We start from the raw sequence: 21818 nt of genomic DNA, 5'->3' as shown, positions 1-21818 counted from the left end.
GCCCAGGGAATGAAGGTTCCTTCAACTGGCTTGTGAGGTCAGAGATTTGGGGCAGGAGGCGGAGCTGGGGGAAGCGCCATCTTGGACTGTGCTGCAGGCCAGGTGGAACAGGTGGGGCCTGGGCTCCGTGTACCTGTCACTTACAAAAGTACTAGGGCTCCCTGAGGGTGCTTTAAGGTTTCAAATCTTCTATCGTGAGTTTTTCTTTTGCTTTTGTCTGCTTGTTTATTTCCTTTATTTATTATTATTATTATTAGTTTTTGACAGTCTCTGGTCCTAAGAACATAAATAACCATTTTGTAGGGATACAGGTTCAAGGCACCAGACCTAACAGGCAGCTGCACTCTTTTGCTGGTCTAAAAACACAACTCCCAGGAGGCAGTACATTTGATTAACCCTGGGGAAGGCAAGAAAAAAGGAAGGGATTGGGAAGCAGAAAGCCTGTGGTGTGCAGGTATAATTTGTCATGTCCCTGGGAGTTGAGTTGTAAAACTGGAGAGCTCCAAGAGATTGAGGAGCCCCAAGTTTCTAGTGAGAAATGGCGCCAGACCCTTGGGAAGCTAGTGACCTAAGCACGGAGAATTCCAGTTACTCTTAGTATCCCCTCCTGCAGATGACACCAGTGTGGGATTTTCTGAGGGTTGAGATATGAGTGATATCTCAACAGAGGTGGTGATAAGTCACCACCAGCTTGGGGAGGTGGATGGCTTGACCTGGTAAACCAGGGCCTCATTCATACCATTACCCAATGCCCTAGCGTCTACCACAATGGGGCTGGACCGTCCACTATTCAAACGCTCCTCAATTAGCCAGGAGTTAGGGCTTTGTGGAAATTCGTGAGGACTGTACTCAAAGCAGGCCCTGTGTGCATAATGTGGCCAGCTCTGTCTGAAACAGGCACATCTAATTTGTCACTGTGCCTGATGGACTGGTGAACCAAGTGATCCCTGTAGGCGGTGCTGGCTTTGCTGCCGTCCTTCCTGGGAGAAGGCTCCTCTGCTTTCGGAGGCAGCCCCATTCAGTCAGTTCTGGTTACTTGCTGCAACGCACCCCTTGTGGCCCTTTCTGAATCAGAATCATTCCAACATTGTTCCTGTAGGACAGGCAGCCAGAATTCTGTAACATCTCAGCTGGCTGGTGGAGACGTGGGATGACTAAATCCGGCAAGCTTCCCCCAAGGCTACCAAAAGTGCTCAGAGCTACCCTGGCCCCCCAGTGCTTCCTCTTGACCGCATGAGTAGGGTTGGCCACAGTTCAGCTACCCCAACAAACAAGATATTGGAAACGATCTCTTTCAGACTCATCTTCACACCGTAGGTTCTGGGTGTCCATAAAGAGTTATAAGTGTATGAGGATGATAGGAGATTTTGCTGGATCACTTGTGAACTCCTGCAGAAAGATGAGCAGGCACCAGATTTGGGGGGATCAGCAGTATTTTTAACATAAGATTAGACATTCTGCCCTTCTGTCATTGGCCTGAAGGTGGCCCTTAGAAGTCTGTTTCCCTCTCACAATACCACGTACTCCAGAGCAGTGACTAATTTACGTATTTTATAACCGCAACAGGGAAGGGCCCTTGGATTGGTGGTTCTAGAAAATATGTCCAAAGCTGCTGCGGCGCTGTGTCAGTGCTGGGAGTTGGATCCCAAAGAAGTAGGCCTGGAGTAAGATCCTCCCTGAGATAGTGTCAGGCTAGAGCTATTGTCCAATTCAAAGCCCATTAGTGGAGTCAAACCTGAGGAAGACCAAGTCAAAAAGGCCAGAGACAGAATTGGAGTCAGAGACTGAGTGCAAAGCTACAGCAGATCGGCACAAATAAGGAAAGTCCAATGCAATTACTTCCAAGAGCCACGAGGCCCGTGTTTGTCTCTCTTAAACAGAGTGACAGACCACAGAAGCCAGAGGAAGGCTAGGCGTAGGAGAATAGGGTCTAAAGCCATGTCTGTGATTAGCCTTGAGGTGTCAGTATCGTTATATGGGTGATGCGGGGGAGGCTGCCACCAGCCATACATAGAGGATGCCACAGGAATTTCCTCTGGAAGGATTTGAAATGGACCACAAAACGTTAATCTGTACTTGCCAGTGTCAAAACAGGGACATTTTCCTCGCACACTGTAACTAAATATACGGTGGACTCTTGAAGAGCTCAGGGGTTAGGGACACTGACTCCCTGCACAGTCAAAAATCCATATGTAACTTTTGACTCTCCAGAAACTTAACTAGTAATAGCCTACTGCTGACTGGAAGTCTCACAGATAACACGGACAGTCAACACATATTTTGTATGTCACACGAATTACGTACTGTATCCTTACAATGAAGTAAGCTAGAGGAAAGCAAATGTTATTAAGAAAATGATAAGGAAGAGGAAAGACGTTTACAGTACTGGACTGTGAAAAAAATCCATGTAAAAGTGGGCATGCACTGTTCAAGCCTATGCAGTTCAAGGCTCCACTGTGTATCCGTTGAACGAATGCTCATCTGAAGGCTCCGGTGTGCGCAGAGCACAGTACTGGTTTACTTTGGTTTCTACCTACAAAGTTGTTCTGTAGAGCTGTAAACCATGTGAAGAATTCCAGTTCTAGAAGCCTCCGCCCTGAACACCTTTCTTTTGGCCTCACAGAACAAATAAGTTAGTGGCACGTGCTGTGTGGCCACAGCTAAGTCACATGCTTCTGGTCCAGGCTGCACAATGATAGCATTTACTTTCCAAACAAACTACCCAAGAAAGGGGAGCAAAGCAGAAAGACAAGAGTAGGTGACTGGGACAATAAGAAGAGAGTAAAAGAGCTGGGGTTACAGTGAAAATGTTTCACGTGGTTTTTCTCTGGTTTTCCTTTAGAAAAAGCTAGCATAGTGCCATGGGCCGTGTGGGTGAGAATGAAAAGGCCCAGATGAGGGTTTTGCTTTAACCCAGTAGATCCTTCTGTGTGGATGGAAGGCTGCCTACCCTCTCAGAGCTCCCTTTCCATCTATAATGTGAGGCTTACCTTTTACGCGCCTCAGGTTCGGAAACATGGATAAATGAGACTTTTAACACCGTTGTGGGCGAAAAGGGGCGAAGGGGAGTGGGAGGTACAGGCTTCCAGTTATGGAATGAATAAGTCACGGGGATGAGAGGTACAGCACAGGGAATATAGCCAGTGACGTAGTAATAGCGTCGTACGGTAACAGATGGAAGCTACACTTGCGGTGAGCACAGCATAAGGTATAGATTCGTCCAACCAGCATGCGGTACACCTGGAGGTAATGTAACATCGTGTGTCAACTATTCTTCAATTTTTAAAATGTACGGTTCTGGGAAAATGTCATACTTATTTTAAAATATGCTTATAATTTTTGTTTTCTAAATACCTTCTTTTACCTTTCTCTTGTTTCCCAGAATGTATGTAGAGTCAAGATAAATGAAAGAGGCTGGTTTTTTTTTCATACTTTCACTGCCTTGATATTTATTGAGTTCCCTAAGGCCCTGAGAGATCTGATTGGAAGTTGCAATGTTATGTGCTTGGTGAAGTAAATTCTTAAGAAAAATAGTTAATTTCCTTGATCATCAACTTGATTGATTACAGAAACACATTCAGCCTTCTCTTTATTTTTAAACCTTTTCTTCTTTCCTTGTTTCTTTTTGTTGATATTATTTTCCCTGCTTCTTCACAGTTCTAATCAGATTTATATCCACCTGTAGCATGAATAATTTGGGAGCTGGTATGCTGCGTGGCCATAGGTAGTCCCTGTTCTTTTTTGGTGTTAAGACTGCTTGATCATTTACTATATAAATATGGATAGTAGAAAAAAAATATTCTGGAAGGCTTAGTCCAAAACATTCTGAAGAAGTAGAGTATTAACTGTTGGGATTCTCAGTTCACTCATACTGCTAATTTCCTTTGTCAGAGAGAATCAGCTAGTCAAGGTACACTGGCCCCAAAGTATCTTGAAGCAATGGCTATAATTGAACGCACACAGGAGAAGCTGATGTAAGTATGAGGCTCCACAATGGTAACAACAAAGATTGCCGGCCAGGAGGTTTAGCTGAGAAATCCACACTTCGTGGCTTACCGTGTTTCTTCTGCTTCCTTTATCCTCACTAGTTGGTTGGGTATCTCCAAGTCTTCTGCTAATGGCAATGAAGTACACTGCTTCCACAGGGCATCTGTCCTCGCCCACGGTGGAGAGGGAGGGAGGGAACGTGTGTGTATGTGGGGAATAGGGTGTTAGGAGGGTCTATTCAGTGTGTTTCTCAGAGATGAGCTAGAGACGGAGCTGGGAGAAATACTCTGCAAGAAAGAATGCTACATAACCCCAAGAGTAGGAAGGGCGATATAGTCAAGATGGTTGTGAGTGCCAAAAGAGCACACCATGTAGACATATAACACGCACTCTAGGAATTAAGAAGCACGTTTCAAATTGGTTTTATTTATTGTCAGATCTGGTTTTAGAGGTACTGGAAAAGAAAGGACACTATTGATTTAGTATGTTGGATCACATCAATGAAGAGGAGCCAAAATTAGCTACTGAAAAAGGGGTTCCTTGGCTATTGATGAGAAATCCAAATACCCAAAGTCAGATTTCACTAAGAAATTTTAAGTATGTTGCATCCTTTTTTTTTTAAGTTTTATTTTATTTTTTGAGAGACAGAGAGAGACAGAGCATGAGCAGGGGAGGGGCAGAGAGAGAGGGAGACACAGAATCCAAAGCAGGCTCCAGGCTCTGAGCTGTCGGCACAAAACCTGACGCAGGGCTCGACCTCACAGACCATGAGAACATGACCTGAGCTGAAGTCGGACACTTAACCAACTGAGCCACCCAGGGGCCCCATAAATATGTTGCATTCTTTTTTTTTTTTTTATTTTTTTTTTTTCAACGTTTATTTATTTTTGGGACAGAGAGAGACAGAGCATGAACGGGGGAGGGGCAGAGAGAGAGGGAGACACAGAATCGGAAACAGGCTCCAGGCTCTGAGCCATCAGCCCAGAGCCTGACGCGGGGCTCGAACTCACGGACCGCGAGATCGTGACCTGGCTGAAGTCGGACGCTTAACCGACTGCGCCACCCAGGCGCCCCAATATGTTGCATTCTTAAATCACAGCATGACTGCCACTCTGATATCGCCATCCAAGTAGCTTACAGGACCCCAGTTCTGGGTTAATGATTGATGCTGCTGCCTCCCTCCCTTTGTACGTTTTGGATGGACATATCTAATTCTACTGCCTCTTCTAGATTATGTGTTCCTATTCATGAAAGATACTTTTTCAAACCTTTCTGTTTTGTTGTGTTTTCTCTGGCCTTTGTCCACATCAGAGAGTTTGAAAGCAGAGCCAGACAAGCAGAGGAGAAGTTTGAGGAGGTAAATGAGAAACTTCATCATACCCTCATAAGAAATAAAGAACTAGAGAGGGAAGTAGAGGATATTTTGATAAGGTCTCAAGAGAGGGAGGCTGAAAGACGAAGAGAAGAAGAAAATGAAAGAGGAGGAGGAGAAGAAGAAAAAGAAGAAGAGGAAGAAGAAGAAGGAAACAAGGCAGTAGAAAGTTCCTCAAAGTCTCTAAAGAAAGGTGAGGCTTGCTTTCTCATTTTGCTTTATTAAGGTTTTACTAATGAAATGAAACTTGTTTGGGTCACAAATATCTTAGAAGAATATTATTTACTGGTTCATACTTTTCACAGGAATGCACATACATTTAACCATGTTACTGTCTTATTCGGACAACTCACAAAAAAGAAACCCAAACGACTAACAATTGTCAACAATAAACTAACATGAGATACAATTTTTACTTCTAAAACTGGCAAAGAGTTTTAAAAACAAAAGAACATAATGCTGATCAGAAGGGGCAAAGTAGTTCGTTTTACAGATGATACTCGTGGGTGGGTAGACATATAGCTCTTTGAGAAAATAATTTGAAGGTATGTATGGATATGCCTTTATTTTTAAAAAAAATTTTTTTTTCAACGTTTATTTATTTTTGGGACAGAGAGAGACAGAGCATGAACGGGGGAGGGGCAGAGAGAGAGAGGGAGACACAGAATCGGAAACAGGCTCCAGGCTCTGAGCCATCAGCCCAGAGCGTGACGCGGGGCTCGAACGCACGGACCGCGAGATCGTGACCTGGCTGAAGTCGGACGCTCAACCGACTGCGCCACCCAGGCGCCCCTGGATATGCCTTTAAAACATGCATATACTTTGACCTCTGACTGATTTTACCCTTGAGAATCTAGTCCAAGGAAATAATCCTAAATATAGAAAAAAAGATTAATGCACAAAGATGTTCAATGTATCATTGTATATAATAGAAATAACCTACCTCCAATCATGGAAGAAGGGTTAATTAATAATGCTATACTAATATACTTGAATATTATACCACTATTTAAATGGTTTATAATGACATGGGAAGTTCTTATATTTAAATATCAAATGTAAGGAAACAGGATATGACACACTTTTTTACAGCATTATTTAACTCTTACTTAAAGCGTTTTTAAACTCTTTTTTAAAAAAGACCAGAAGGAAATTGTGTCCAAATATTGACAGACATTGTCTCTGGTTGATGGAGGTTTATGGGGAATTTTCAGTTTAGTTTTTGATACTTGTTGGATTTCCTATGATGAAAATTATTCTTCTACAGGAATTATTATTATTCTACAGGAAAAGATTTAACTCTTTATTTTCTTGTCTCTAATTAATGCTATAACCTGCCCTCAAGCAGTTTCCCGTATCCCCAGTTTTGGAGGCTATTTTTTGATTTTTGTTTTCATCTTCCACCTGTGGTCTCACCCCAGGACAGCTGCCAGTACAAGGGATAGCACCGGGAACATAGCTACTTTCTGTTTTCTTTGGTCACTCCTGTCTTCACCTACACCCCCAACAAAAGTAGTAGGTTAGCCGGTGCCCCACAGCCTCCCGCTCACGTGTGATGTATCCGTACTGTCACCAGACTGAGCTCAGTTTCTCTCTTTCTGTTAACTGTCCACTAGTAAAACGCTGATTATTCCAAGTGTGACAATCCTTTAGCTTTACGTTTGACTATATGTGAGATAGTATTCACGGATTAAAAAATTTTCATCTTACACTGTGTAATTTTATCCTGAGGGCTTGCAAACTAGACTTTTTCCAGATTACGGAATAATAAATATGCAAACCATGCCAAAGGCTTTCGCGTTAACCTGGAGAGGTTACCTCAGTATGGAATGAGTGACTTTGTTTTTCTCGATTTCCATAAAGATCGTGGGGATGAGGTTAAATCCAGAATAGAAAAAGTATTAATAGTTTTAAGTAGAGGATGACTCTACTATAGTTTTAAGTAGAGGATGACTGTATACAGTGTATCCCCAACCTATAAACAATTACTTACACAAACATAGCCACCTTGCCCCTTCCTTCCAAACACCCCTTCAGAGTCATTGTCAGGGGGGCTCAAAAGTGGAGGATGAGAAGCTTTGCAAGGCTTAGGAGAGTTGGCTCCTAAGCCTGGCAGTCCACACGCCATGCAGGAGACCTGACCACTTTCCCCGGAAAATCCATAAATTGGACATTCCTTAGGGTGAGCAGACAGCTCCTTTGAAAAATGCAATGAGACCAATGTGGGACTTGTATGGCACATGCAGTGTCATATTTGTGTTATATGGAGCATGAGATCACCTTCCCCCAAGAGATGGGCTGCGAAGGGATGCTTACATACGGTAAAGGGACGAGGCTTGTGCACGCTGGGTATGGGGAAGATCTGGACGGAGTAGGAGACACATTTGTTTTTGTTTTATGTCAGTATTTTTCATATTTGGCAAATCATTGTGCTCTGAGCTGTGAATGAAGACAGGAATCGAGAGGGAAGTTGACAAAGATGAATGGTGGCTTAGTCTCTGATCTCAGCGAGGCCTGCCTCGGTTAGGAGCTGGGAGCTGGGAGCCCGGAGATACACTAGGAGCAAGAGGAGGGCGTGAACAAGAGGACCGAATGCAGGATGAGGTGGCAGCAGCCAGTCGGAAGGATTCGAAGTGAGAAGCCTGGTGTCATGGAGCAGCCAGGGAGAGCCAGCTTGATGGCAGGAGGCCCCCTGCACCCGTCCCGAGGGCGGGGCTGGAGTAGGGTCTGTGTGCAGGAGGCGGGGAGACAGCAGTGCAGCAATGGATGGGGATTCTGGATCCTGGCTCTATTTGAATTTTTTTTTTTTTCCCGCCAGTCTCAGGATATGTATAGGAAGGAAGAGGAAATCCCTCTCCTTGACCACATAGTCCTCTTTTCCGGGACCCAGAACTCAGGTGACTAGCTGACTGCACTTTACCTTTGGGAAAATGTGCTCTGAATCCCAGTAACCAACTTAGAGTCAAATTTGGGGTAGGTACATTGCCTGTTTGTAGCTTGGGAGGTACTCAGGCAGAATGGAATTTTTTAACACTGTGTGAAGTTAAAAGTCCTCCGTAAATATTAGATGTCGTTACTACAGTATTCTAATTGTTTTTGTCTTTTCAGAAGCGCAGCGCAAGGAGGGTCTTCTCAACCCTAAGTCCAGGACCCGGACTAAACCCACCTATAAGACCAAGCCCAAGTAACATCCTTAGGGTGCTGGGCTTCAGCATGGCTGCCCTCACCGATACCCGTGTGCTACCGAGCTGACAGTGTGGCTCGATCCGAGGGACTTCCTGCGCAACAGCTACTGCAAAGGCCGCGAATATTTTGTTTTTACAAGTCGCAGCAGTGGCTGGAGGGAATAAGTGCATTAGCTTATTTCCCAGATTAAAAATAGCTTGTGCGAAAGTTTGCTAGCCTCTTCAGCTGAGTTCCTAACAGAGGTCCGTGAAAAGTATCAGTTACTGTCAAGAAAATAATGCTTTTTGAAGACTCTGAACTCTGCAAAGAAGAGTGGCAAATAAAAAGCATTATTTTTTCGATTTAAAAGAGAGGAGCCTGACAAGGCTCTCAGGTTTCTGCAGCATTTTCAGATTTCTTATGATTTCAGGCATCCTTATGATTTATTTGATTTTCACAATACCACTACAAAGTAGGTCGGGGAGATACTGTTATCCCCATTCCTCAGAAGATGAAACTGAGGCCCCAAAGGGTTATACGACTCCCCACGGTCACAGAACTGATCGGTGTCAGGGCCCCCAGCTTACTGGACCTGTGTCCAGATGTTTGGCAATGGTGATGGAACACCAGGCCATTGTTCAGGTGGTTTCCTTCACAGGGAAAGGGCGGAAGGTCGTTACTGAAATTTAAGAACATTGCTGAAGATTCACCCAGAATCTCCATTTTTTGCTTCAATCGCCTCCCATATCTGCTCTGTTCGTGACCCTGGATCCACGTAGGCACTAGAGATGGACTAACTTGCAAAAATAAGTTGCAAGTGACAAATGGACATTCTGGGCGGTCACTCAGCAAGGACTCCCTCCTGCCTCACTGCTCCTGGTACGCTTGCACTTGCTCTGATCTCGGGCGCCAAACACCTGTGCTGAGATTTCTGTACCCGCTTTGGCTCCACGTATTTGGTGTTCCTTTGGATTCATCTCCTGGAATGTTGGACCTTTGCCTGTTCCTTACACCTCAGAAACCCCGTGACCCAGAGTCCCCAGCCTTTGTCAGCCCAGTCGCTGGCCAGGCCTACGTCTGGCCACCATCAAAGTGCGGGTAGGATGAGTTTCAAGAACGCGTGGGGTCTACCGAAGCCTGCGGGATGGCTCTAAGTCTGAGGGAAGAAAACGGGACTTCAGACAGTTGGCTGTGTTTGTGGCTCAGCCGGAAGCCAAAGCTGATGTTCCCACTTACAGTTCATTTGCTGGGGCAGAGCCAGCCCTACCCTTTTGCTTTCCCAGAGATTCTAGATGATTCTAGCAAATTTGGAGGCTTCTTGGTGGCATTTCAGAATACTTTTTAATTAATTTCCCACTTTGCAGCAATGAGTGGTCGTTTCCGTACAAATCAGCAGCCCCCATCCCTGAACACGAGAGCCTTGCTCCTCAGAACACGGCAGCTCTATCGGGTGCAAGGCTCCATCTCTAAAGGCCAGAGTTACGGCTGCTGCCACAATTAGAACGAGACGTTTGGCACCATGAACCTAGCTGGGTGGTTTGCTTGCGAGCCACAGAAACCCACTCTTGCAAACACACGAAAGTGTGTTGGGGAGCCCAGGGGGTAGAGGGAAGTCTTAAAGAGCCAGGCCAGGAACAGATGGGACCAGACAGTTTTAGATTTCAGGAGCAAGAACTGCTTCACCACGTGCCCCAGTTGCTATCACCAAACAAACTCCAATCGTTTCTTCCGTCTTTAAATGATTGTGCTAAAGTCTGAGTGACAGAAAGGCTACCCTGTGGTCACAAACCACCCCGTGGATGTACCAGTGGTGGCAAGAGGATGTCTGGGATCTCTAGCTGCCTTAAAGGGAAGGGAGGACACCTTGCTCTACTATTCCACCAAAACAGATCACAGTATGGGTAAAGGAAATGCCCAGAAGACAATGAGGTTGGTGGTAGGAGGGCATAAAGGATGTGAAGTGGGTTAAAGAACAAAACGTGTGCTACAGGAAAGGCGTCTGCACCGGTGCTCCCTAACAGCCTGGGCAGCTCCGTTTTCCCAAAGAGCTGACTTGTGGGCAGTTTGAGATAGTCCTCGACACCTTGCCACACCTTCTCAGAGTGACCCTGAGCTGGGCTCCCGAGAGGCCAGCGGCTCTGCTCGGATGTCCAGACAAAGGCGTGCTGACCTCAGCTCCAGAGAGCTGGCCTGACCCTCCCGGAGAGGAAACTGGGTGGGCCTCATCCTACTCCTCTGTGTTCCCCCTACCCCCCAATCTCAGTGCCTCTGTGCACCTTGACAACAAGTCCTTGAAATCTTGAGGCGGGATTCTAACACAAGAGACCCCGTGCGTTAAGTTCTTCAGCTGGTCCTGTCCAAGAACCACCGCCCTGGGGGCGGGAGCTACTGGCCGTCAGGGCTACCTTTGAAGCATGGGGGCAACCTGTGTAGGGGGCCAGTCTTTGTGTACAGCTTGGTCACTGTCATTTAGAGCTGCTGGGGTAAACCCAGAAGACAGTAATAGCCATTTGCTGAGGATTTACTTGGCGTCATCACTGTGCCAAGCACTTCGTATATTATCTCATTTAATCACAACAATTCTGTGATGTGGGTCATACTTTTATCCTCATTCCTGTCAGGACAAGTAGCGTGTTTAAAGCTAAACATCTAGTGAGTGACCAAATCTGGTACGCCTAGCAGCCGAGCACAGGCTCTCAGCTATAGTGCTATACTGCCTCTCCACATCAGAAAAGGCTGCAAGTGCAGTTGATGACCCCTCTTGTTAAAAAAAAAATTAAAAAATATTTTTTAACGTTTTATTTATTTTTGAGACAGGGAGAGACAGAGCACGAACAGGGGAGGGTCAGAGAGAGGGACACACAGAATCTGAAACAGGCTCCAGGCTCTGAGCTGTCAGCACAGAGCCCGACGTGGGGCTCGAACTCACGGACCGTGAGATCATGACCTGAGCCGAAGTCCACCGCTTAACCGACTGAGCCACCCAGGCGCCCCCCGCCCCCCCAAAATTTTTTTATGTTCATTCTTGAGAGAGAAAGAGAGAGAGAGTGCAAGTGTGTGTGTGGGGGAGGGATAGAAAGGGAGACGCAGAATCCGAAGCGGGCTCCAGGCTCTGAGCTGTCAGCACAGAGCCCGATGCGGGGCTCAAACCCATGAACTGCGAGATCATGACCTGAACCAAAGTCGGACGCTTAACCGACTGAGCCACCCAGGGGCCCCAATGACCGCTCTTTTTAGAGGGTTTGATTTCCATACCCTCTACTTGTTGCTCAGCTCAACTGCAGAGCAAATGCACTGACACAAAATTCTAGAGGACATCAGAACCTTTGTAGACCCAGTAGACTCTGCCGGAGAACACGGTAGCCACCAGGAACAATGTGACAAGGGGAATTATACTTACTCAGCCATCCAGAAATAGCCCTCAAAGAAACAGGATGCAAGGCATAGGCAGAATGACCTGGTGGGCCTCCCAGATTTAGGGGAGTCCAAACTGCAGGCCTCCAGCACCTTCCTGCTACTACTGGTGAGCTACGGTGGCCCTTGAAGTTTTTAAGGAGAGCCTGCAAAGCCTCCTTAAAGATGACTTCTTTCTGGTGGAGTCCAACAACCTGTAGTACGCCAGCCATTAAGTCACATGCCTGCACAATAAATTCAGGTCTAGACAGACTAAAGAGTCATTGCCAAGCACCAGATGCCCTGGAATAGCACTGGCACAGAACTTGTCATGGACTTGTCGCACTCTCACAGCCATGTTGTATTGGTCACAGTGGACTCCAGCTCCAGACTGGAACATCTCCCCTTCTATCAGCTTGCTGCCTACAATGGACTCCATTCGTGTGTCGCTCCAGAATTCCTACGTTGAAATCCTAGCCTCCGATGCGATGGTGTTAGCAGGCGGGCCTTTGGCAGATGATTAGGTCACAGGGTGGAGCCCTCACGAGTGGGATTCGCGCCCTTATAACAAAGACCCCAGAGAGCTCCCCTCTTATGCCGTGAGAGGACACGGCGAGAAGACAGCTGTCTGTGAACCAAGAATTGGGCCCTCGCCGGGTTGACTGGCATCTTCATCTCGGACTTCCCAGCCTCAAGTGAGAAATTTCTGTTGTTTGGAAGCCACCTTATGGTATTGTGTTATAGAGCAGCCTGAACTAACTAAGGCACTGCTGCTCTGTTAATGTTAAATTTCTGGAGAAAAACTCTTCCCTAGCGCATATCTTGGTTTTGGATTGTACTGTCCAGCTTGTCCTCCAGCCATCACTTCAAGATCAGTAGTAACCAGTTGGAACGCAGCACCTGGGTGTCAAGAGAAGACTGCTGTTGGGACTCGCAGGAGGCACTGAAGCCTCACCAGCCTCTGAAGAACTTCCCCTTGACCATCACTAGACCCTTTCCCGCAGGGCAGTTTCGTAGCAACTTAGCCTTGGCATTTCCCACCCGTCAAGCACTCCCATCCCATCCCAACAGCCAATGAATAGTGGAAGATAAGTCACAGGCTGCTCGAGCAGACCCGGAAGGTGCCCTCTGGCGAGCTAGTGAGAAATTTAAATGTTGACTAGAGCCAGACAGCAGAGGCGACCAACCAGGGGCTGGTGGCACAGGCACTCCCCAGACATGTAGGTAAATCTGCCTTTGACAAGACGAACCACGCTGCAGGGAATTCTTACGGGTCATAAAAGCCATTATTGCATTATTACCCTGGAACTCCCTCCTCATTGTTCTGTTCCTGGCTCTGGTCATACCTGAATCAGCACGACCCTGCCTCCTTCGTTACTTATGCCAACATCTGCCAACCTGAGATCAGGAGCCATGTATATGTGGTGAAAAGTGACCAACTACCCTCGATGCCATCTTCTTTCCAAGAACCAGTAGTTGGGATGGGTGTGGGCCAACACAATGGTAATGAGAAATATTTCCCACTTCAGGGGTGCTCTCATTGCCATTAGTCCTGTAAATGGGCTGGACCGTCAATGACCACGCCCTGGCTGGTCCACAAAAGCAAACTGCAAACCCTCAATGGTTAGGTACTCTAGGAAATCATGCAGAACGTCCCTCAACTCTCATCCTATCTATTGCCTCCTCAGTGCTTGCTTTCCTCTCTCTGGCACCATACGTTAGGCCCTGACATATTTCATGACCTGCTTTTGGCTTACTTGGATTTGACGGCCTCTTGGATTCCATATTTTGTATCTTGGCACTTCTGCTGGTTTAAAGTTTTGCCTGTTCCTTTGGCTTTCAGAATCTTCCATTGACTCTAGTCGAGACTAGTCAATCTGTGGCTTCAGTACTGGCACTCCCCCACAACCAAGTATGGTCACTGGGAGTAGGGAAAGACACTTCTTTTGAGAAGATGTGGAAATATTTTTCAGATGCATAGGGGCACTTGTACCCCAATGTTTATAGCAGCACTCTCAACAATAGCCAAATTGTGGAAAGAGCCTAAATGTCCATCAACTGATGAATGGATAAAGAAATTGTGGTTTATATACACAATGGAGTACTACGTGGCAAGGAGAAAGAATGAAATATGGCCCTTTGTAGCAACGTGGATGGAACTGGAGAGTGTGATGCTAAGTGAAATAAGCCATACAGAGAAAGACAGATACCATATGGTTTCACTCTTATGTGGATCCTGAGAAACTTAACAGAAACCCATGGGGGAGGGGAAGGGGAAAAAAAAAAAAAGGAGGTTAGAGTGGGAGAGAGCCAAAGCATAAGAGACTCTTAAAAACTGAGAACAGGGGCGCCTGGGTGGCGCAGTCGGTTAAGCGTCCGACTTCAGCCAGGTCAAGATCTCGCGGTCCGTGAGTTCGAGCCCCGTGTCGGGCTCTGGGCTGATGGCTCAGAGCCTGGAGCCTGTTTCCGATTCTGTGTCTCCCTCTCTCTCTGTCCCTCCCCCATTCATGCTCTGTCTCTCTCTGTCCCAAAAATAAATAAACGTTGAAAAAAAAAATTAAAAAAAAAAAAAAACTGAGAACAAACTGAGGGCTGATGGGGGTGGGAGGGAGGGGAGGGTGGGTGATGGGTATTGAGGAGGGCACCTGTTGGGATGAGCACTGGGTGTTGTATGGAAACCAATTTGACAATAAACTTCATATATTGAAAAAAAATATTTTTCAGAACTGGATGGAATAGCCTTTTGAAACAAAATTCAAAGTTACCATCTCAGTATAGAGTGATCACATAAGCTGTTAAAATAATAAATGAATTGGGCATGGTTGCATGAATATGTAGGTCGTTTGGGGTTTTTCTGAGAGAGAGCGCACACATGTGCGCAGTGTGCTGGGGAGGGGCAGAGGGAGAGGGAGAGAACTTTAAGCTTGCTGAACATGGGGCCCAACGTGGGGCTCAATCTCACCACCGTGAGATCACGACCTGAGCCAAAGTTAAGAGTGGGACACTCAACCAGCTGAGCCACCCAGGCACCCGTGCATGTGTAGGTTTTGAAATGATCTCACAGTTCTGGGGCTCCTGGGTGGCTCAGCTGGTTAATCGTGCAACTCTTGATCTTGGCTCAGGTCACGATCTTGTGGGTCCGTGAGTTCCAGCACCACGTCGGGCTGGCTCCCTGCTGACAGTGCGAAGCCTCCTAGGGATTCTCTCTCTCTGCCCCGCCCCTTCTCACTCTCTCTCTCAAAATAAATAAAAACTGAAAACAAATCATCTAATGGTTCTGCCTAATTTTGGGAAGATGCATTGCTTGGCTAAAGCCCTCCGGCATGCAGGCTTGGGCTAGAGTGTGTGCTTTCCCAGCTGTGGATGGAGGTGAGGAGGCAGCTTAGAGGTGTATAACCCAGACGACCCTAAGTTGGCATCATTGCAACTGCTATATAATAAGGTACTGCTAGGGAGTTTCTGGTCTTTTGGTTTTGGAGGACAGGAGGATTTGTGGAGAGGGCAGAAATGTAGAAGTGATTGAGAGAACAGAAAAGGTAAAGCATCCTTGATCCTGGGCCTTGTTTCTGTTACTTAAACATAGTGGGGAAACAGCCTGTCCCCAATGGACAAAATGCTATAAGAGTTTCTTTCTTTTTTTTTTTTTTTAATATATGAAATTTATTGTCATTTTGGTTTCCATACAACACCTAGTGCTCATCCCAAAAGGTGCCCTCCTCAATACCCATCACCCACCCTCCCCTCCCTCCCACTCCCCATCAACCCTCAGTTTGTTCTCAGTTTTTAAGAGTCTCTTATGCTTTGGCTCTCTCCCACTCTAACCTCTTTTTTTTTTTTTTTCCTTCCCCTCCCCCATGGGTTTCTGTTAAGTTTCTCAGGATCCACATAAGAGTGAAACCATATGGTATCTGTCTTTCTCTGTATGGCTTATTTCACTTGGCATAACACTCTCCAGTTCCATCCACATTGCTACAAAAGGCCATATTTCATTTTTTCTCATTGCCACGTAGTATTCCATTGGGTATATAAACCACAATTTCTTTATCCATTCATCAGTTGATGGACATTTAGGCTCTTTCCATAATTTGGCTATTGTTGAGAGTGCTGCTATAAACATTGGGGTACAAGTGCCCCTATGCACCAGTACTCCTGTATCTCTTGGGTAAATTCCTAGCAGTGCTACTGCTGGGTCATAGGGTAGGTCTATTTTTAATTTTCTGAGGAACCTCCACACTGCTTTCCAGAGCGGCTGCACCAGTTTGCATTCCCAACAACAGTGCAAGAGGGTTCCCGTTTCTCCACATCCTCTCCAGCATCTATAGTCTCCTGATTTGTTCATTTTGGCCACTCTGACTGGCGTGAGGTGATATCTGAGTGTGGTTTTGATTTGTATTTCCGTGATAAGGAGCGACGTTGAACATCTTTTCATGTGCCTGTTGGCCATCCGGATGTCTTCTTTAGAGAAGTGTCTATTCATGTTTTCTGCCCATTTCTTCACTGGGTTATTTGTTTTTCGGGTGTGGAGTTTGGTGAGCTCTTTATAGATTTTGGATACTAGCCCTTTGTCCGATATGTCATTTGCAAATATCTTTTCCCATTCCGTTGGTTGCCTTTTAGTTTTGTTGGTTGTTTCCTTTGCTGTGCAGAAGCTTTTAATCTTCATAAGGTCACAGTAATTCACTTTTGCTTTTAATTCCCTTGCCTTTGGGGATGTATCGAGTAAGAGATTGCTACGGCTGAGGTCAGAGAGGTCATTTCCTGCTTTCTCCTCTAAGGTTTTGATGGTTTCCTGTCTCACATTCAGGTCCTTTATCCATTTTGAGTTTACTTTTGTGAATGGTGTGAGAAAGTGGTCTAGTTTCAACCTTCTGCATGTTGCTGTCCAGTTCTCCCAGCACCATTTGTTAAAGAGACTGTCTTTTTTCCATTGGATGTTCTTTCTTGCTTTGTCAAAGATGAGTTGGCCATACGTTTGTGGGTCTAGTTCTGGGGTTTCTATTCTATTCCATTGGTCTATGTGTCTGTTTTTGTGCCAATACCATGGTGTCTTGATGATGACAGCTTTGTAGTAGAGGCTAAAGTCTGGGATTGTGATGCCTCCTGCTTTGGTCTTCTTTTTCAAAATTTCTTTGGCTATTCGGGGCCTTTTGTGGTTCCATATGAATTTTAGGATTGCTTCTTCTAGTTTCGAGAAGAATGCTGGTGCCATTTTGATTGGGATTGCATTGAATGTGTAGATAGCTTTGGGTAGTATTGACATTTTGACAATATTTATTCTTCCAATCCATGAGCAGGGAATGTCTTTCCATTTCTTTAAATCTTCTTCAATGTTCTTCATAAGTTTTCTATAGTTTTCAGCATACAGATCTTTTACATCTGGTTAGATTTATTCCTAGGTATTTTATGCTTGGTGCAATTGTGAATGGGATCAGTTTCTTTATTTGTCTTTCTGTTGCTTCATTGTTAGTGTATAAGAATGCAACTGATTTCTGTACATTGATTTTGTATCCTGCAACTTTGCTGAATTCATGTATCAGTTCTAGCAGACTTTTGGTGGAGTCTATCGGATTTTCCATGTATAATATCATGTCATCTGCAAAAAGCGAAAGCTTGACTTCATCTTTGCCAATTTTGATGCCTTTGATTTCCTTTTGTTGTCTGATTGCTGATGCTAGAACTTCCAGCACTATGTTAAACAACAGCAGTGAGAGTGGACATCCCTGTCGTGTTCCTGATCTCAGGGAAAAAGCTCTCAGTTTTTCCCCGTTGAGGATGATGTTAGCTGTGGGCTTTTCATAAATGGCTTTTATGATCTTTAAGTATGTTCCTTCTATCCCGACTTTCTCAAGGGTTTTTATTAAGAAAGGGTGCTGGATTTTGTCAAAGGCCTTTTCTGCATCGATTGATAGGATCATATGGTTCTTCTCTTTTTTTTTTGTTAATGTGATGTATCACGTTGATTGATTTGCGAATGTTGAACCAGCCCTGCATCCCAGGAATGAATCCCACTTGGTCATGGTGAATAATTCTTCTTATATGCCGTTGAATTCGATTTGCTAGTATCTTATTGAGAATTTTTGCATCCATATTCATCAGGGATATTGGCCTGTAGTTCTCTTTTTTTACTGGGTCTCTGTCGGCTTTAGGAATCAAAGTAATACTGGCTTCATAGAATGAGTCTGGAAGTTTTCCTTCCCCTTCTATTTCTTGGAATAGCTTGAGAAGGATAGGTATTATCTCTGCTTTAAACGTCTGGTAGAACTCCCCTGGGAAGCCATCTGGTCCTGGACTCTTATTTGTTGGGAGATTTTTGATAACCGATTCAATTTCTTCGCTGGTTATGGGTCTGTTCAAGCTTTCTATTTCCTCCTGATTGAGTTTTGGAAGCGTGTGGGTGTTCAGGAATTTGTCCATTTCTTCCAGGTTGTCCAATTTGTTGGCATATAATTTTTCATAGTATTCCCTGATAATTGTTTGTATCTCTGAGGGATTGGTTGTAATAATTACATTTTCATTCATGATTTTATCTATTTGGGTCATCTCCCTTTTCTTTTTGAGAAGCCTGGCTAGAGGTTTGTCAATTTTGTTTATTTTTTCAAAAAAGCAACTCTTGGTTTCGTTGATCTGCTCTACAGTTTTTTTAGATTCTATATTGTTTATTTCTGCTCTGATCTTTATTATTTCTCTTCTTCTGCTGGGTTTAGGCTGCCTTTGCTGTTCTGCTTCTATTTCCTTTAGGTGTGCTGTTAGATTTTGTATTTGGGATTTTTCTTGTTTCTTGAGCTAGGCCTGGATTGCAATGTATTTTCCTCTCAGGACTGCCTTCGCTGCGTCCCAAAGCTTTTGGATTGTTGTATTTTCATTTTCGTTTGTTTCCATATATTTTTAAATTTCTTCTCTAATTGCCTGGTTGACCCACTCATTCGTTAGTAGGGTGTTCTGTAACCTCCATGCTTTTGGAGGTTTTCCAGACTTTTTCCTGTGTTTGATTTCAAGCTTCATAGCATTGTGGTCTGAAAGTATGCAGGGTATAATTTCAATTCTTGTAAACTTATGAAGGGCTGTTTTGTGACCCAGTATATGATCTATCTTGGAGAATGTTCCATGTGCACTTGAGAAGAAAGTATATTCTGTTGCTTTGAGATGCAGAGTTCTAAATATATCTGTCAAGTCCACTGATCCAATGTATCATTCAGGGCCCTTGTTTCTTTATTGACCGTGTGTCTAGATGATCTATCCATTTCTGTAAGTGGGGTGTTAAAGTCCCCTGCAATTACCACATTCTTATCAATAAGGTTGCTTATGTTTATGAGTAATTGTTTTATATATTTGGGGGCTCCGGTATTTGGCGCATAGACATTTATAATTGTTAGCTCTTCCTGATGGATAGACCCTGTGATTATTATATAATGCCCTTCTTCATCTCTTGTGACAGCCTTTAATTTAAAGTCTAGTTTGATATAAGTATGGCTATTCCAGCTTTCTTTTGGCTTCCAGTAGCATGATAAATAGTTCTCCATCCCCTCACTCTCAATCTAAAGGTGTCCTCAGGTCTAAAATGAGTCTCTTGTAGACAGCAAATAGATGGGTCTTGTTTTTTTATCCATTCTGATACCCTATGTCTTTTGGTTGGCACATTTAATCCATTTACATTCAGTGTTATTATAGAAAGATACGGGTTTAGAGTCATTGTGATGTCTGTACGTTTTATGCTTGTAGTGATGTAGCTCCTCGTTCCTTAGTCCCTTGATCTCTGTAGCAAGAGATTCTCTGCTGTCCTCTATACTGTTTTCAAGCCCAGCGATTAATTTTATGCCTATTATTCTAAATTCACTTTCTGTTATATTATTTAAATCCTTTTTGATCAGTTCATTAGCTGTTGTTATTTCCTGGAGATTCTTCTGAGGGGAATTCTTCCACTTGGTCATTTTGGATAGTCCCTGGCGTGGTGAGGACCTGCAGGGCACTTCCCCTGTGCTGTGGTGTATAACTGGAGTTGGTGGGCGGGGCCGCAGTCCGACCTGATGTCTGCCCCCAGCCCACCGCTGGGGCCACAGTCAGACTGGTGTGTGCCTTCTCTTCCCCTCTCCTAGGGGCGGGATTCACTGTGGGGTGGCGTGGCCCGTCTGGGCTACTTGCACACTGCCAGGCTTGTGATGCTGGGGATCTGGCGTATTAGCTGGGGTGGGTAGGCAAGGTGCACAGGGGCAGGAGGGGCAGGCTTAGCTCGCTTCTCCTTAGGTGATCCACTTCAGGAGGGGCCCTGTGGCAGCAGGAGGGAGTCAGACCCGGTGTCGGAGGTTTGGCTTCGCAGAAGCACAGAGTTGGGTGTTTGCGCGGAGCGAGCAAGTTCCCTGGCAGGAACTGGTTCCCTTTGGGATTTTGGCTGGGGGATGGGCGGGGGAGATGGCGCTGGCGAGCGCCTTTGTTCCCCACCAAACTGAGCTCTGTCGTCCGGGGGCTCAGCAGCTCTCCCTCCCTTTGTCCTCTAGCCTTCCCGCTTTCCGAGCAGAGCTGTTAACTTATGACCTCCCAGACGCTAAGTCGTGCTTGCTGTCGGAACACACTCCGTCCGTCCGGCCCCTCCGCTTTTGCCAGCCAGATTCGGGGGCTCTGCTTGGCCCGCGAGCCGCCCCTCCGCCCCGGCTCCCTCCGCCAGGCCGTGGAGCGCGCACCGCCTCGCCGCCCTTCCTACCCTCTTCCGTGGGCCTCTCGTCTGCGCTTGGCTCCGGAGACTCCCTTCTGCTAATCCTCTGGCGGTTTTCTGGGTTATTTAGGCAGGTGTAGGTGGAATCTAAGTGATCAGCAGGACGCGCGGTGAGCCCAGCGTCCTCCTACGCCGCCATCTTCCCTCTCTCCTCGCCAAAAAAAAAAAAAAAAAAAAAAAAAAAAATCGCTATAAGAGTTTCTAGGTCCATTCCTATTTCATTCATATTTTCATATTTCTAGGTCCATTCCTATTCTATTCACGATACATTTTCTCTGTGAAATAATGCTCGGTAGGGTTTTATGGGCTAACGTCATAAACAAAAACCCTTTACAGGTGTGTTTACTAAAATGTTTAAAGTTCTCAGGGATGGCAGGAACACATCTCCAAGGTAAAGTAATAACCTTGGATTAACATGAAGAGGAAACAGGTGGTCTGAAGGACAGAGCAGTCACCAAATAGTTACCATTTCTCTCTGTACTAGCAACATGGAAGTTCCCATTATAAGTAACATTTTATAACATACACGATTTTAATAGTATTTTTGTAGTGTAAGATTTTATAATATTATTGATTTTTTTAAGTCTTTAGAGGGTTTGCCATATACCTCAGCACGCTTTCTTATTTACTTGGTTAATTCTTTTCTGTAGCCACATATTTCTAATTGTATAAGACAAGTACACAGGAGAAGCTTACATTAATTGTGTAAGACGAGTTAGTGGACACTAACTTACAAGAATGTATTCATATTTAAGATTATCTGTACTAGAAGAGAATACTTCAGAGCATGTATGGATCACATAATGTCATTGCTGTTTGAGAAATAAGCTGGTAAATTCTATACTGAGAATACATCAGCCCTATGTTTACAGTGATGCTTCTTCAGATTTGAAGCAACATGTATCAGGTAAATGCTTTTGTCCTTTTATTTCTCTATTTTATTTTTTTATTAAAATTTTTTTTAATGTTTGTTTATTTTTGAGAGAGAGAAACAGAGACAGAGAGTGAATGGGGGAGGGGCAGAGAGAGAGGGAGACACAGAATCCAAAGCAGGCTCCAGGCTCTGAGCTGTCAGCACAGAGCACGATGTGGCCTGATGCGGGGCTCAAATTCATGAACTGTGAGATCATGACCTGAGATGAAGTTGGATGCTTAACCAACTGATCTATCCAGGCACCCCTATTCCTCTATTTT

General features: G+C 45.1%; 1 protein-coding gene across 1 annotated transcript in view; it reads left to right on the top strand.

Moving 5' to 3' along the window:
• AXDND1 (axonemal dynein light chain domain containing 1) overlaps positions 1 to 8755 on the top strand; it is an 86697-nt gene extending 77942 nt beyond the window's left edge. The window contains exons 24-26 of the mRNA XM_086694608.1: positions 3892 to 3974; positions 5299 to 5552; positions 8468 to 8755. Of these exons, the coding sequence (XP_086550734.1) occupies positions 3892 to 3974; positions 5299 to 5552; positions 8468 to 8547 (417 nt within the window). The 3' untranslated portion in view covers positions 8548 to 8755. The remainder of the gene's footprint in view (positions 1 to 3891; positions 3975 to 5298; positions 5553 to 8467) is intronic.
• The last annotated feature ends 13063 nt before the right edge of the window (positions 8756 to 21818 follow it).

The sequence above is a fragment of the Puma concolor genome, chromosome E4 (assembly GCF_028749965.1).
Source record: "Puma concolor isolate L17-30 chromosome E4, mPumCon1.1.hap2, whole genome shotgun sequence".
NCBI lineage: Eukaryota > Metazoa > Chordata > Mammalia > Carnivora > Felidae > Puma > Puma concolor.
Note: the sequence above shows the minus strand (reverse complement) of the source record. Positions and strands in the feature narration are given on the sequence as shown.